At 46.4% G+C, this 17650-nt stretch overlaps 1 protein-coding gene across 2 annotated transcripts in view; it reads right to left on the bottom strand.

The window, feature by feature from the left end:
- The window catches only part of asap2a (ArfGAP with SH3 domain, ankyrin repeat and PH domain 2a), a 101562-nt gene extending 84186 nt beyond the window's left edge, over positions 1-17376 (bottom strand). For both annotated transcript variants that reach the window (XM_088626579.1, XM_088626580.1), the window contains exon 1: positions 16707-17376. In XM_088626579.1, the coding sequence (XP_088482705.1) occupies positions 16707-16832 (126 nt within the window). In that variant the 5' untranslated portion in view covers positions 16833-17376. The remainder of the gene's footprint in view (positions 1-16706) is intronic.
- Positions 17377-17650: the final 274 nt, after the last annotated feature.

Genomic DNA, 17650 nt, shown 5'->3' with positions numbered 1-17650 from the left:
TCAAGACTAAAAAAGGCTCAGTTCTTTTAGTCTGTCAGAGTAGGACATTCCTTTCAGCCAAGGAAGAGCACCCGATAGGTTTTCTCTTGGGGTGGTACAAACTCACCGAAACGAGTGACTGGACAGGCCATGTCAGAAAGACGCCGCCCCGAATCCCCTTCATATAGCCGGTGTGGGGAATAAGGAGGATTGTGTGTACACAGAAGAATAAACCTGAAAACCCCCCACTATATATGAATGGGTTTTCAAAACTCAAGGGCCTAGTGTCTTCTGGTTGCTAGCCCAACATGAGTTATCCATTAAATAATTGTCTTGCTTATATTTCAGCCATATTTTACCAACACCTAAAAGTTTCCCGTATGGCTCCAGGCTCAAACGGAGCTCAGTGAAGTTGTAGGTGTTTATTTACTTGTGTCTACCCTGTACACCCCTCGCTACCTATCTGTGGACTCGGCCCCTCGCCGTGTCAGGAGAAACCCGGCCCCCCGGAGGAATTCCTTAGGACGTTCTTAGAAGCCTGAAGCTTCTAGAACATCTGCGGTGACACAATTCAGAATTCTCATACTTTCCTCTGCATTTCCTGCCATCGCATCTCTCCTTCTGCAGCACGTGTTCCTGGAGGATACTGCGCTCAATAACGGAGTCACTTCACGTTCACCTTTAATAATATTCCCGTTTATAACAGAAAACAGTCAACACAGTGCTGTACTGTATCGGTCGTGGTTTCTTATGTTCGGTTCCTGTTACTTGGTTTATGTTGATTTGCATGGTGCACTAGGTATCCCCACAATATAGAGCATATGTGGTATAGGAGAGCTTTATACTCTCTAAACACCTTTGTCATTATCCTTGAACGTTGTGTAATGTATACCCCATCAATAGGATTGGGTGTATACAGAATAAACCTGAAACCCTTAGGATATAACAATGTGGCCCAACCTGAGTAGTCAATTAAACAACTGTCTTACCTTTGGCTTATTTTCAGTCAGAATTATTAAATTGTTTTTTTTACATTTTAAGGGTTTTTCTTATGATGTTTTACCGATTATAGAAAACAAACTTTGGTAAAAGCACACAGTCACCAGTAAAACACCTTCAAGCCAGGTCAGAAGTCTTATCAAGAACTGTTATTAAATAATCAGGCCGGCTCTGTATCAGCGCTCTGGTGGAACACAGACCAGAAGTTATCAGGGCCTGTGGGAAACGAGTTGGCTGTATACTGTGTGTTTTGAATAACAAGACAGCATTTGTAACAAAAACAAAATCTCTTCACATTGTGGTTACAGCACACGAGCTTCATCGGCATCGAAGCTTAATTCTCCTGGCAACAGTATGTCTGGATAATCAGGTTTATTTCAAGCATATTATAGAAGTCTTAGTCAGCTGCCAGAGCTGGGAGGCATCACGCCGAAGCACTGGCTTGAAAAGGAAGAAGTTAACAGCACTATCTCTGTGAAATTATAAAATAACTCCAACAAGCTCGGTACGGAGCATCACGCTCAATAACACCTGCACCCTTGGGAAAGCTCTCTGAAGTGCATTCTGCAAACCCAGAAATAAACTCGAAAGGGAAAGGAGAAAGTCTTCTTCCCCTTCTTAGAAAAACTAATCAATAAGTGAGCTCATTAAAAAGGAAAAGGAGTGACTACTTTCCCCTTCACAGGAGGCTGGAGAAAATGTGCGCTGAAATGATTTTGGCAGCGACCATAATCGTGGGCCTCAAACCTTACATCAACACTTAACAAGACGCATTTGTCTTTGGCCGTGAACAAAGGTTGTCTGAGCGGTGACCTGCCCCGATCAATGCCGTGTGGCTCACCCAATTAACAAGATTTCCTCCTCACTCTTCTGCTTAACGTCTTCATACAAATCGGAGGCATATTGCTGTAGCTGTGCCATTTGAGCGGTTTTGTGCGCTGCCCTGAACCCGTCCAGACGGAGACGTGACCTTCCCTGTCCCTGGTGGGGGCCCTTCCTTCCAACAATGCAGACACCCTGGAGAGATACTTGTGTTGTGGACTAACTCCATTAAGAGCACTCCACTGCATTTTCTTCAGCTTCCCACAGAAAGGGCAGGGAAGGACCTGTGCTTTCCTTTGGATGTTCAATTTCACATAAGGCTCCTAGCCAGCTCTTTTACTGGCTCTCCTTCATCTTTAAATATTAAAGAAAAACTCTTTGTCCTTTTTCTAGAAGATGGGGAAAGGAGTGTGAAATGCCAACAATAAGGATGCACTGAGTTTAAATGATGAAATAAGCCTTAGCTTGCATGGGGAGAAAAATGTTCTACTCTAACAGCTCCCCAGTCGGTGCAGAAGCTAAAACAATTATTTTGAGAGGACAGTGGAGATCCTGCCAGGAGCCACTGCAATTTTAATTTCATTAAGTGCTATAAGCTTCTTTGGGTGAAAGGCAGGCCAACATGGCCTACAGCCTCGGCTCTTCCTAATAAAGACGCCCGACTACAGCTCCGAGGCAATGGGCTCCGGACTGTTTCTCGTTTCTCAATCCTCTTTGAGTGGGGTCTGTTAAAAGGCTCTTCCCACACCTGTATTCCAGCAGGCAGGCCAACGAGAATCGACCGGACAGAGCAGACCCACACCGGTCCTCGCCTGTCCACACGCAGCAGGGCTTTGCCCAGCCTGGGAGCTCTGGAGCAACACACCACTGGGCCGGGCAGAAAGCCTGCCAGCATCTCCAGTCCCTAAGGGGATGACTGTCATCGGGTGCTACAGGGTACAGCATTATGGCACACGTCATGTGTTGTTCATATTAGTAACTATTATCATTATCACTATTATTTTATTTAGCTGGCACCTTTAGCCTAAGTGCCATATAAGAGAATTCAATTTTTCTTTACATATTCTTAGATTTTGACACAGCTGTACAGCTGGTTTGGGGGAACCTGGCTCGTTTTAACCACAGATCAAGGGTCTCAAACTCAGGTCCTGGGGGGGCCTTGTGTCTTCTGGTTTGTGTTCCAACCCGAGTCATCAATTACCCTCATTATTTTCTTATTTGGACAGGTACTGGACTGTTGTTAAGGTTTTCTATTGATGACAAGACAAAACATTCACTTCACCAAGCTATAGTTACCTATTACTGCAAGACCTGATTAGAAGTACTACAATTATGTAACTGAATAATTATACCCACTGTGCGAGTGGGGACGTGGGCGGAACAAAGACTGGAAGACACCAGGCCCTGCAGGAACCGATTTTCAGACTCCTGCTGTATGCTGTGCCTTTTGAATTGCAAGATGGCACCTCTCACATTTCTGACATGCACTGGGTACAGCACACAAGCTTCATCGGCTGCTGGAAGGGGATTGTAAAACGGAGCTCAAATGGTCATTTTCCTGGCAATGAAAAGGTCTGGATTATATACAGCTAAACTTTCTGCCACGTAGTGTTCGAAACCACGACCCTCTGGCTAACTCCAGAGACCTAACCACAGCTCCACTCCGCCACTGCTCTAGAAGGTGACAAGAGTCCCTCCCGCAGTCTCTGCCCCGGGCTCCTGAAGTTAAATACATAACACAGTCGTCTTCAGAGTGACAGCTAGAAAGACAGCCTAACACTTTGACAGCTCTCTCCACTCAGCCACCATCTAACACTTTTTTTAACAAACGTGCAAAAAAATTGAGGTGCACGCTGTTCTGATAAAAGAAGCAATGTTCCAACCTATACACGAATGAACAAGTAACAGGTTTATTCCATGCTGAAAAGAGAAGAGAGAAAACACAACGTTTTGGCTATGAAGCCTTCTTCAGGTTCACAGGAGAAGCCTGAAGAAGGCTTCACAGTCAAAACGTTGCGTTTTCTTTCTTCTCTTTTCACCATGGAATAAGCCTATTACTTGTTCCTTTGCAGACCATGCATGCTGACGTAGCTCCCCACCTGAACTCCATTACAAATGACACAAGCTGCCATCTTTACCTCCTGAGTGGGCTGCAGGGATTTTAGGGAGTTTAAGGCCTTTCAGCGGGAATGACTACATGAATCCACACATTCTCTCAGGACCTGCCTCTCTAGTGCACTCGCTCTGATCTTCTGTTTCCGGATGAAAGGAATGGGAAGTTTTACAAACCCAACCGTAAACGTTCTCAGTCAACAGGAGACTGCTGTTTTCCTAGTCCTGTTCCCGATCCACACTGGCCTGTGAGCACTCCACAGAGTGAGCGGCTACCTCATAACCCCCCCTCCCGGGAATGACTTCCGTTAAAGTAAAGAAAACTGAAACGAATGGGGGAGGGAAAAAAAAAAGACACCTGCAACGCGCAAAATGAAAAACACGCTCTCCTCTCGTTTTCACTTTTTCGTTAGCTGGAAAGGCGGCACCGGTGCACTGGAGAGAATGAGGAAGAGACATAATCCAGTCTTTCAAAGCAGAAGATGTGGAACGGACCACAGTTTTAAGGTTCTATTAGGTCATTTTGTGGATTTCATTCCCTGAAGCGCACTGCTCTAAATAACATGCAAGAAGAATTGTTTAAAAAAAACAGTTTCTTTACCATTAAAAACAATGTTGACAGAAAACATGAATTAAAGTCTCTTTTTACTACCACAGGTTACCAAATGGGAATAACTGTAGAGAAAAATATCTTAACGAGATGTAATGGCAAGTCGCTGTTGGATACTAATGACCCACAATGCATTATGGGAAGTTCTGCAAACCACAGCCCAGGGCTGCCTAGTCAGACCCTGCCTCGCCCCCAAAGGCAAACCCCTCTACAGTAAGTCTGCATTCTACACCGTACAGAAAACAGGATATTACACGGCTGGAGCTCCTACCATCTGGGTGTCGATTTAAATAATCCAGATTCAAGAACAGTAAATGGCTATTAACCTGCTTCATTTGGACAACTGATTGTATATTTTATGGATATACTTATATTTTTCTTTTCCATCATACGTGCAAAGTCTCTTAACTTGTTAATGGGTTTGTGTTGAGTTCAATGTATTGTGTTTCACGTTCTGTCTTTCACCTGCCTGCAAAGCAAATTTCCCATCTGGGACAACAAAAGGAAGAAGTAAGAACTGAGGAAGTAAGAAGAGACACCGGGGGTGCACTGTGTCACACCGCTTATTATTTTGATAATTTAGCTATATTGACAACATCCATGCTCATTTTTGCAGACATTTCCGGTTCTGTTGTGAACACGACCATTCTTCGCCAAGACAGAAACAAGAACTGGAGCACCCGGACCGCTGCTGGAGAGGCTGGGACTGCCCGAGAGATTCCCCTAATGTTTCCAGCCCATTTCCACCCAGTCAGCGTGGAAGAAAAGCTTATTATCCAGCCCACTGCTGAGATGTCCCCTCTGAGCAATCCAAGCAAGAGCTAAAAAGCCGCGTGAGGAGTGAAAATGTCACACTGTGCCAGGACGCCCCGATCCATTTTTCCGAACCCCACGGGCGATTCAAAAAAGGAGGCGGACGTATACGTAGAAAGGCCAGTCGCGTTTTTAATTGCGCAACAGTGTTCCAGCCCAGCCTTCAGTACCGGATATGAAGCAAATATCAGCAGACTCAGGCCAGGTTTTCACCGAGCACAACGGCAGCGAAATGCTCCAGGAGTCTCCCTACGAAAGCCGTGCCGGATCTTGCACAGCGAGGTCAGGGCTTGCAAAAACACCCCCCGCTCTCCCGGTCCGTCTGGCAACACGAGGAGAGCACCAACTTCGCCGGCTGCATTCTCGGTACATGCCGACACCCGCCCTCCATCGGAAAACCGCTTATTCCCGCCAGGGGCGGGTGGGAGTCTGACTCCCGTCCCAGAAACATAGGGATCGTGGTGCAACTACATTCTAGAGGGGACAGCGGCCAAGTCGGAGACCTCCGGTCAGCAGGTCTACAGGAGGGGAGATGAAGCCAGAGAAACCTGCACACTTCGCCCTCATCAGGGCACCCTCATCCAGAATCACACGGGTTGGACAGAGCAGCTGTGAAACAGCAGCACTAACCCCCTCGCCTCCACCCTGTTCTTGCGCATTGCCTGTAAATTATTGCACGCTTGCAAAAGATGAGCTTCTAAATTCAGTAATATGCGTCATCTATGCTGATGAAAGGAATAGCTGTACAGTCGTGGCATCTAATTCTACAGGCTATAACACTCCACTGGTGCTTCAGACTTTCAGATTGAAAGCAGTTTCCAAATGATTCGGGTCAGAAGCTGCGTCAGCATGCGGAGGCTGCAAAGGAACAAGTAAAGGTTTATTCCCTGCTGAAAAGAGAAGAAAAAAAACGCAACGTTTCACCAACGCTTCACTTGAAGAAGGCTCCACAGCCACAACGCTGTGCTTCTTAACTTCTCTTTTCAGCAGGGAATAAACCTTCCTCTGCGGTTCTAAATGCTGTTCTATTAGACGTACAGTCACTCCCTGCACGGCCAGCTCGTGTGATCACCAGCCCCGCAGCATGAACCCCAGCGCATACAGCCTGCCGAACAGCAGGCTTTGCTGAAGCACACCTTAGCCGAAGACGAGCTTTGGGCCACGGTTTAGATACGGTACCACGATTACGATTCAGCCTGAAGAATACCGATTTGGACCGTTCAGTCTTCATCCTTGGAGGCCCGGCCGTGACTCGCCGATTGAAAAGACGCTTCTACAAAAGCACCCCAACGGTCACACGCTCTGGTCATCCCAGTGCTGCTGTGCACACAGCTCACAGCCACAGAGAAAACAGCGTAGCATGGCTTTATGAGCACCGATTTAAAACACGTCCTGAATGTCCCGGCCTCAAGCTTCTTGAGCTTCGGCTCAAAGCTGATGGTCATTCGTTTTTTCCTAGTTTCTGCGCAATGGGTTTGGACAGACCTGCACTTTTGAACCACATTGTATTGGTTTCTTCCCTACTTTCCTAGATCATCTTTACTTCTTCTCTGGTGCTAGTCTGCTGCGGGAGAGCTCTTCCAGCGTGCCCTGCTCGTCGGGCAGATCACACTAAAGCAGGGTCCAGTTCCCGTCCCCAGCCGGCCAGCTACCATTAAACCTGTCTGCTCAGTAGATCAAAAGAAGTATTTTGAGAGGGGGGAGGGAGCATGAGAGGAGGGGAAGTCACAAGAAAACAGAATGTCAAAGGCCACATTTAAAGAGAATTATTCCTGACATGGTCATGCAAATAAAAATCCCGACTCAATGTAATTTCACAGCTCACTGGATATTATTTGTCTTAACTGTAGGATTGAGGTGGCCTATTGTGCAATTCTGAGATGCCTTAGTCAGAGAGTGTTTAAAGATAAGAACAAATGTAATTTAATTTGACTCTTATCTAAAGTAACCTGCATTTGTAACCATTCCTACAGCTGGGCAAACGTTTCCTGACGCACCCTGAGCACGGTATCTTTCTCAAGGGCACAACAGCTGTGCCCCACCTGGGAACTGAACCTGCAGCCCTCCAGTTATGAGTCCGTACTACAGTATGCCTATACCACGAAAAGAACTGCTGTTCTTACAATCCGTAGGAATTGTCACATCTATGTATAAATTCTAAATCGATGGATGTTCTTTAAAGCAAGTCAGAGCAACTAGCTCTTCTACAAAGACGATCGAGCCTAAAACATTTCACCTTGAGCCACTGAACTCAGTGTTCATTAAAAGCAAATACTGCAAAGTACTGAGGTTCCTGAAGGTGGTACAAATACATATGGATGTTTTTTGAGTTTTATGTTTTCTTTACTTCAGGACTCAATTCCAGGTCACTCTGACTTCTAATGTGGAAATAAGAAAAAAAAAAGTTACTCCTTAATAATCGATCAACATTTCTGTAGTCACAGTTACTGATTTTGCAGCACTGTTCAAGATTACAGCATGAAGCTCAGAAGAAAGAAAACATACTTTCATATGTACTCTCAAAACCAACAACTACAAAAAACAAATGATCATGGATAGACAATTCAAGTCATTTCTGAATGACAGGATCATTCTAGGCTCTTAATTCGTTTTAAAGTATCGTGGCTCACAGAATGATTTAAGTCTCCAAACTTATAGGAGACTTTTACTCCAAGTTACTTATAAGTTACCAAAACTGACTCAGTTCACTGCACCAATGCCACATGATAAATGAGATCTCATAAATGAGATTTTTGTTTACCAGCACCCTAAAAAATGATATATTCAAGAAATTCATCACGTAAGAGACCTACCGTACTATCAACTTAGACACACGATTTCGGAGAGTCTCTCAAAAGCCAGCACCTTAAGATATAGCAGCTCTGAGTTGCACATTTCTTTTCATATTGTTGATGACGTTTGAATTTGTGATGTCCTACGCTTTCATGTTCCATAGCCTCTTTGACAAGCTAGGCACGCAGGGAGAGGAAATCATTTCGGAATGCTCAAAGATCCAGTCTTCCAGAATCAGAACAACCAGGATCCCTTCTGGGCCGCATGGCGCAACGACTGGTTGTTGTTTTGCTGCCTCACAGCTCGTGTCCTGCGTTTAATTCTGGACTGGGTACCTTCTGTGTGGAGTCTGCACGTTTCCCTAGGTGCTCCCATTTCCCCCTGCCTCACAAACACATTGTCTAGGTTAACCAGCGTTTTCTAGACGGTACTGTGAATACCCTGCGCACATCCCCAGGAATTCACAGGTATGTCAGCCAATGAGCTGCACTGTTGCATACAGTTAAACCATGCCTAAGAGTTTAGCAGTACTAAAAGGACTAAAAAAAAATATTTATAACACCTGCAGAAGAACAAATGGCAGCAACGTGACACAAGGAAAGGGGCTGCTGCTCAATGTATGGACCAAGTTAACGGAGAAAGATGAACAGCACAGCAAGAATGCCCTTCCAGTTCCCAGTCACATGATATTTACAATTTCACATCCACTGCAAGACCGAGGCAGCAGCCTCTTTAACAAAAGAATTGGAGGAAACAGCAGTGTCCTCTTGAAAACACTTTGTTCAGCAGGTCCTCTGGTCTTTCTGACAACATGTCACTCTGTAGACATACAGAACTTCATGCATTACGCGTGCATTGACAAAATGGCCCAGCTCATTCTTCTTCTATTCAAGATCTACACGACATATCACATAAGTGAGAGAAAAGCCGACACAACCCGTTGCAGGACACACACACACACACACACACACACACACACACGTACTTGTGTGCATTAAGAAGGTGGTCTGCAAACTGCTAGATTTGGAGTTCAAGAGAGCTCTTACACATCTTTTAATCACAAGATAAAAGTACTAATTCAACCTGAAGTCCCAGTTGAGACTGACAGACAGAACTATCAGAGTATAAAAAAGACTATGGGATGAGTCAAATAATACACATTTGCTCTCCTAGTATAGTACAGGCACAGGAACGTCTGCAGAGCATTGCAGAATCCCATCATGAATGAGAGAAAAGAGAAAAAGCACAACAGTCCCACATTTCTGCTGCCATTGCAGAATTAAAAAAAACTCAGATTTTATTAGATGTTTGTCGAACTTTGGTTATAAGCATGTGTAACCTGACTGGACTTGCCTTCTGTCTAGATTTCAAGTCTGTTATCCAAGGAGAAATTATTCCGTCATATAACGCAAGGCTGACTGCAGCTAGCTTGCCTTGAAATACACCACCGGACACCGAAATTACACGTTTCCACTTCAGAGGCAGCCTTGAGGTGAGGTAAGTATACTCCAAGTCATTGCGTTTTAAGTGATTATTGGAGATTAGAATTAAGGCTGAAACTAAGAGCATCAATTAATTTACGTTGTGAAGTGGCATGTCGATAACAAAGAGGTTTCTTTAAATAGAAAATCAGAAAAAAATCAGAAAAGCTTCTGTCCAGCCTGCTTGCATCATGAAAGCACAAGGCCTGACAGATCAGCAGACCCTGGTGAAGAAAAAAAGAGAAAACGACCATCTGTCAGTGCAGATTTCACCCTGATTCACTACCCCCAGAATTAATCGCTTATTTTAACAAGCGCATGATCAACAGCCCTCACAGTCTGTGGGGATGGTGGTTTCATTAATTGTTTTTGCCCCAAGAATCAAGTTAAAAAGCCAGAGTCTCTCCCACACCTTATCTGGCGAACAAACGTACGTTTGAATAGTGCTTTTCTCTCCCAGGGATACGACCAAGCCAAGTTACAGTGCCTCCAGGCAGGAATTTTGTTAGGGATGGGAAATTAAATTATCGATTACGGTCTGTTAATGAACAGCTATTGTGACAACGTCATGAAAAGAGTGTTTTCCTTTATTGGTTTAATTCATACTTTCACAGAATAACCACCGCCTCTCAATTTCAAGAATTTTAAAATTGAGTTTCACAGGTTACTTCTTATTATACAAACAATGGTTTTCAACCTGACAGGGACTGAGCCTTCAGCTTTTATAACAAGCACAGTAAGGTACCGTAATTAGCCTACCTTCTCGTCGAAACCCAGACTTGCTTTTCTAGTTCACAGCTCATGATCAAACAGCTTAAAGCCTCAGCTTAATAAAGCTTAAAATCTAGAACCTAACATGGGTGGAGATCATAGGATATATACTGCACGTTCAGCAACTCAGAAAAAAAAATCTTTACAGTGCCTAACACCTTTCAGATCTGTAGGCTGGTGCTACTAATTTTTAATTCCGAGAACGGAGATCGGAAGGAAAGCAACGGCTTGCAATAACTATGCTGACCTCCGAACTTTCCTGCAGCACCTGGAATAATACCAACCTAGAAGCAATGATGCATTGCATTTTTCTGATGGCATGACAAACTTGTGAGTCACCGACAACTAAAAATCGCCAGTGTATTCTGAAATATCAATTGCATGTGGAAAGACAGGCTCTCTCCGATTGAGAGCGCACCTTCTAAAAGAGAGGTTTAAAGAAAATGTGAAAGCGTGTATTTCTAAGAGAGGCATATCCCTTTGGAGTTTTAAAACAAACCCTGTTTTACTTGTAGTTCAAGGAGGGAGCTGCGTCAGAATGCGCAGGCTGCAAAGGAACATGTAAAGGTTTATTCTCTGCTGAAAAGAGAAGAAAAGTAACAACGTTTCGGCCGTGGAGCCTTCTTCAGGTGTGTGAAGGTGCCGAAGAAGGCTCCAGAGCAGAAAGGTTGCATTTCTTTTCAGCCTGGAATGATCCTTTACTTGTTTTACTCATGTTCATCCTCGTTTTTGGAGATGGTTCTTTCAGCATCCCTTCTGTTTACACAAAACGCGGCAGTCTACACTTCATTTCGCACGAGCGGACGGACAAAAAAAACTCGAACATCACAGATGATGCTAGGACACAAAAAAAAACCCACCCAAAACCGACGGGTAAGAGTTTAAATGTTTCCCCGCCTTCAAATGTCCCTCTCTTAACAGACTAGTTCACCCACCGAACAGAATCTCATTAAGAGCGCTGCCTGGTTCGACCACAGTTCTACATATCCAATCTTAAAGAACAAAAAAAAGACGGATTTAAAAGAATCAAAATGGCAGTCGAGGCGAATCCCATGGAAGTTACAGTAGGAGCTGCGCACTGCCAACACTTGCTGCAGACCGGGGGAAAAGAAGAGCCGACATCAGATAAGAGAGGCCTTGACGTCCCTCTTGGACACTTTTTGCAGCTTCATTTTCCTCGACACAGACCACAGACGTCGTCCACAATGCCTAATGTTATACAGAGCGGGGGCTTCATGCTTCCCTGTCAATAAAAAGGGCATCAAAGCTCGAAGCCTAACAGGCCCTTAGGGAAGTCGCTCTCTGAAGAGGGACATCCAACAAGTCAGCCGCGCTGCGACACAGGACATGGTCCGGAAACCTTCTCTCTGTGAACACACCAGAAGTCACGGGGTACCGTCAGCTTCCGTCTTACTGTTCTGTTCGATAATCCATCCATCCGTTTCCTAACTGCTTCATCCAATTCAGGGCTGAGGGAGAGCCAGAGCCTATCCCAGGAAGCAAGGGACACTGGGCAGGGTACACCCTGGATGGGACGCCAGTCCATCTTAGGGCACCCACCCTACTCACACCAGGGCCAAATTTTCCTACATGGCAATAAACCTTCCAGAACGTTTCCCAAAGTATGAGAGAAAACCGGGGCATCCAGAGAAAACGCACACGACCGGAGGAGAACATGCGAACTCCACACAGACGGCACCCCAGGGTTCGGAATTGCCGCCAGGGCCCCAGAGCTGCGAGGCAACACCGCGCCACCCTACTCTGCTTGGTTCATTTAAAACCAACACAAACTGCTGAGCAAAAAGAACTTTAAAGAAGGAGTAGAATACGCACAATACTTCAATCTCCACGTAAAGATGGAAACGCTAAGAAATGATCAAAGACTGCACTTGTTCTAAAGATGCTGGAACGTTCTGGATAATATTGTGGGGGGAAAAAGCCTGCGTTGATCCTCACCCTGACCCCAGCATTTTAAATGTCAACATCGCACAGGTTTTAAGCTTTAAGCTTTGCTATTCTGACAGCTGGCAGAACTCCCAATTGCTTTTTAGCTCTGTAAACAAGCACAGACCTGGGACGATACGCATATACGTTTAGGGCAGTGCTTCCGTCGTCAGAGCCACAGCACCTCACTGGGAAGGAAGATGCAGTACTCTTCCCTGAGACAATCACTCCTGTGTTCGGCGCTCCACTCAGGAGAGGTTACAGTTAGGAAAACCAGTCCAGCCGCATATTTCTCTACTCAGTACAGCTCACATAACAACCTATTTCGATTGCCTAGGGAAAAACGACACAAAGCAATTCCACAAACCTGAATCACCTTTTGATTTTTTTATCTGAACTCTCTGAGCCTGTCAACATCGACAGCAAGATATGAATATTCTTCCGGGTTGCTTGAATTTTCTGCTCGCGGCAGAGATCGCCAACGGAGGTCAAATCAGCGCCAACCGCCCCCCCTCCGGTGCGAGTCTCCACCCCTAGAGTCCTGAATCAATATTAGGCTACCGCCTCAACTCTGTGAAAGGTTAAGGGTTTCGGGCCTAGTTTTATTGACACAAGCTTTGCAATAACTTCCCCGATGGTGTGACTTGTCAGCGAGAGCTGCCAAAATCAGACTTTGATTTCCCTTTCGGTCCACGGCAGTGACATGTTTCAGGGGCCAACATGTTGGGCCGCTTCTTAATCATTTAAGCAAAACTGGAAACCCAGCACCTCCAAAGGGACGTATAAAATATCGCGTGAAAACGTCACATTGCAGTCTGCACCGCATTCTTGAGCGGAAATTATCCAACCTCAGGAACTATAGGGTAGACCTTTACACTGCGTATGAAAAACTCTGGTTTTCTTAAACTGAACCTGAGATAAACCTGATAACTGGTTGACCCATTTTTGGCTCTTAAAAAACAGCCTAAAGAATAGATTGAAAATATTTCCAATTTTAAAATAAAGAGCCTAACACCACACAACATTATCGTACCCTGTTCTTCTGTTCCTTAACTTAGCTCAATTAGCCTCATCTGATCGGGATCTTTTTTTTTTCCAGTTAAGAAGAACTTAAACGGGGTTGTTAATTGGTATTAATGCTGAAGCAGTGCCTGGGTTTCACACCTGCCCTCATCCAGGTGTGTTTTGTTATGGGACCACTGCAGAGTACTGGCTTCCTGTTGATGGAAATGTGAGGCCGGACTAAGTCATTCCCACCTGTGAACAGGCGTCCTTAGTCGCCTACCGAGAGCTGCGCAGACAGGAAAGAGCATCAGCCAGCACTCGGGGAAGCTGAGCACGTTTTGCTCCCCGTCTTCACAAAAACGCACGGCAAAGTAGTTCTGAACACAAAGGCGGGGAACAGACACGGGTTGAAAGCGCCGAATCAAGAAAGAAATTCAATTAAAGGGATCAATCATCCAAAGATCAAGAGCTCAGTTGCAATAAAACCAGTTCTTGTGTTTGCAAACCCTGCTCTAAAAGTCGAAGAAACTGCACTCTTGTGACTGCACAAGCTGTGTTCTGTGTTTGACACAGCATCCAAATTGTGTAAAACATCCCATTTCTGACCGCACCGATTTAAATGCAATACTACACCAGTTCCATTTTTTCATTAAAAAAAACTAAAGTGTCTCTGCAATTCACCCTGCAGCATGTAATTTATTCATAACGTGTTTCAAGCTTTCTCATGTTTTGTCAACACACGATACCATGGCCAGTGCAGAAGAAGTGTGTCTTACAGCAGTGTGTGTGGGGTTCAGAAGTCCAAGCTGGAGAAATTCGTTGAGTTCCCGGGGATTCCACGGACGGGAACTGGGGATACAAGAATTCGATCGGGATTGCTGGATCAGAAACTCCCATTTACGCACAGCAAACCCCAGAGGAGTTCAGGAAATTCTTTCTACTTTATGAGCACCGGAATCAACCTGTTCCAGCATGCTAAAGTTTTAATATAACTTTCCAGCGCTGTAACTACAAATATCAACTGTCTGCCATTACTATTAAAAAAACAAGTCTCAGATTTTAGAATACAGGAGGTCACACACACACAAGATGTCATGTGGCCTGTAAGGGTTTTAGTAGTTATTTTACCCAAGGATCTCCGTCCATTCCTTGAAAGACACCAGGGTCTCCACTACAACAACATGGATGGGTAATTTGTCCCACACTCCTACCACTCTTTAAGTAAAGAAGGGCCACCGGTTCTTGGGTTTAAAAGCACTTCCACATACGGTAGCTTCATCTTGTGAACCTCAAAAGGCCTTGTGCTTTTTGCTTTATTAAAAGAAACATTTTCATTTGGATGGTCATCTACATTTTTCGGGAAATAAGTGTAAGAAAAGGCACTGGGGGGGGGGTGGTTAACCCGGGGTTGGGATCCTGGTTTCAGGTCCTGGGGCAGAGTTGGCATGTCTCCTCCAGGTGCTCTGGCTTCCTCCCACAGCCCAAAGACAAACCGGGCTTCTGGGAATATTAGGTCTGGTGTGTGCGTGTGCCTGTGGGTGTCCTGCAATGGACTGGTTTTCCTGCCCAGGGTGTACTGCACCCAGTTGTTCCCGGGATAGGCTCTGGCTCGACCAGGACCCGGCGCGATGAGGTTATGAAAAGGCGATGGGACTTTCCGCAGTTATGGCCGACAGACAACTGAAGCCATCATCTCTGAAAGTTCTCCCGTCAGCAGCCTAATACTTAACGTCATCCGTATCATCTCCTGCTTGGGAATACTGACAAAGTGAGGCGGACGGTAAGGAAATGCCGTCCCTGCTGCTCGAGAAACGTGTGGAACTTCTGACACCACCGCCACAGATGTCTTCAGACGAGGTCCATCTGTCGCCAAGGCACGCCGCTCGCCAACACCAGACGTGTTGTGCGGTGCAACACGAGGAAATCAACAAAGCCGCGGTCCAACTTGTCCTTCGGTTTGCCTCTCCTCCAGGACAGTTAGCGAGTTCCCCGGAGACATGTCAGAGTGTACACAACATCCTTCAGCAGCGAGAACCCTTTCCCAGCAAGGGAAGAACACCGAGCTACTGAGACACGGACCAGATCGCACAGGGGGTTCAGCTAATCGCCTGGAGTCTTTCGAGTCAGAAGGAATATTTCTTATTTTCCCTCAAGAAACTCCGAAGGTGGTGGATGGGGGGGGTGATATTGGGTACTAAAAACCGATGACACTAAACACGATCTCGTCGGAAATACGGCCAAAGTGGGGGAGACAGTGTTTCTTGTGCCAGTCTCGACGTCCAGTGAGTTTCTGTGCGCACGCCAAAGGTCCTTAATGGAACAGTTAAGGCGAGATCTTTAAGGGGGTAAAACAAACAAACAAAACGAATTACTGTGCGGCATTAATCGGTCTTTCGAAGAAGCGGACCCATTTTGGGGGGGACGGGGGGGGTTCGCAGAGCGATCAGCTGGAGCGGCAGTGACACCGCAGCCGGAGAAGGGCAGCCCCTCTCGCGCGCGGCGCGGCGCGGGGCGCGCGGGGCGAGGTCCGGCCCGGCGCGAGGGACGGCACTGGGCTCGGCTCGGAGAAGCGGAAGTGTATTCCTCCTCTCACTCGAGGGCAGAGATCCTCCACTTGCAGGGAAAGGCGCTCGGAGGCACAAAAAAAAAAAACAACGAACGACCAGCCGGAGCGGAGATACTGTCCGCCGCACGCACGGGCTTTAACGCGTAAAAGGGGATTAAACAACGTAAAGGTCCAAACTGACGTAACATATTTGCATGAGAAGGGAAATACGCCGCTTTCTAAACCTTTTATCTCACACAATCAGCGGTTCCCGTGTACCTGTCGTTTATATAATGTGCATATACAGTACATACCCACGGCACAAGACTCGTCTTTACACAACAGAGACGACAAGACGACACACGGCAACATTTCGTCAACTTCTATCTTACATAATAGAACTATTAAACCTTCAGATTTAAGACGGGACACGCAAATAGCTGACATGAATTGTCTGATCCACAGACACCCACACAAAGCTTCGTCAGGGACAAGACTCTCCGATAAAGTGCCTTGGTTCATCTGTTTGTAAACGATATTTCATCAATACCGAAGAATTCGCGATTGCAAGTTCGTGAGCTACACGGATCTCCGGTGTCAGCTTGTCCAGGGGGAAAGCAAACCCAATTAAAACAGACACAAAATGCACAAACGCGGGACATGCGTCAAGCAGAACAATGTCAGGTCAGTTCTGCAGTTCACGGAGTGTGGAGAGACGAGCGGTTCAGGCAGTTAGGAAAGGTCGGCGCACTTGTCTGGCAAATTGCATTCATTAAATACAGCGAGCTGAGCCGCCGTATAAACGGCACTTAAGAGAGACGGGGACTCTCACCTCTTCCAGCGCCGTCACCGTATTCCTGCAATGAGACATCCTAGTGGTGAAATTGGAAGCTGTAGGCGCTTTGTAATCTTCATTCGTCTCCGCCACAAATTCCGACACTGTAATCTGGTCCGGCATTTTATCTGTATTCCCCCTCCCTTTTTTTAGCGGCTGTTAATTACTCCGAAATAATAAAAAAAAACCAACATTAAAAGGCAAATAAAACTATAAGTGTTTTTCCCCCCTTTACCACTTTCGCAGGAAAAACCATCAAAGGTGAGTCTGGTCGAGCGCTTCCGAGAGATTCATTGCTGGGAGCAGAAGTTATCCACCCCCTGCACTCCACGGCGTTCAAGAGCAAGTCGCACAACTCCCGCGGCCACACACTATTTGGCGAGTTTCTGGAGTCTCTCCAGGCGAGGTCCCCTGTCCAGATTCAGCAGCGAAATGAACAATAACGCACTGTTCCCCGTCGGCCGTGTGTGTGTATAGTGGTGGGGAGGGGGGGTGGTTCGTCCGCACGCCACTGGGAGAGTTGACGCGTAAAAGGGAGCTTCCCTCTCCCTTATCTGTCCCCGCTCTCCGCCACCTACTGAAAAACCACAACGCAGGCTGTAAACTTCGCAGCCCGAGAACCGAGGGATTTCAATGAAGGCGCAGAAATTGACAAAGTGAAGGTGGAGGGAGGGGAGGAGAGAGCGAGGTGAAGGGGGGAGAGTCAATGAGGATTAGCCAGCCAATAGGGAGCGACGGCTCTGGCCGCACCTGTCCAATCACAGCCCACGGGAGGCGGAGCCGCCGTCGGAATTCCGTGCCTGCCGGAGAGTCTCGTTCAAGGCGGAGTGTCCGGGGTTATCAGAGGTCATTCGGACCAGGTGCGCGCGGGGACGCGCGGGACCCTGCGCTCGGCTGGAGCGGCGGGTCGCCGCTGGTCTGCGAGGAGGGGAGGGGGGGCT

The sequence above is a fragment of the Lepisosteus platostomus genome, chromosome 3 (genome assembly GCF_059453375.1).
Source record: "Lepisosteus platostomus isolate fLepPlt1 chromosome 3, fLepPlt1.hap1, whole genome shotgun sequence".
Classification (NCBI taxonomy): Eukaryota; Metazoa; Chordata; class Actinopteri; order Semionotiformes; family Lepisosteidae; genus Lepisosteus; species Lepisosteus platostomus.
Note: the sequence above shows the minus strand (reverse complement) of the source record. Positions and strands in the feature narration are given on the sequence as shown.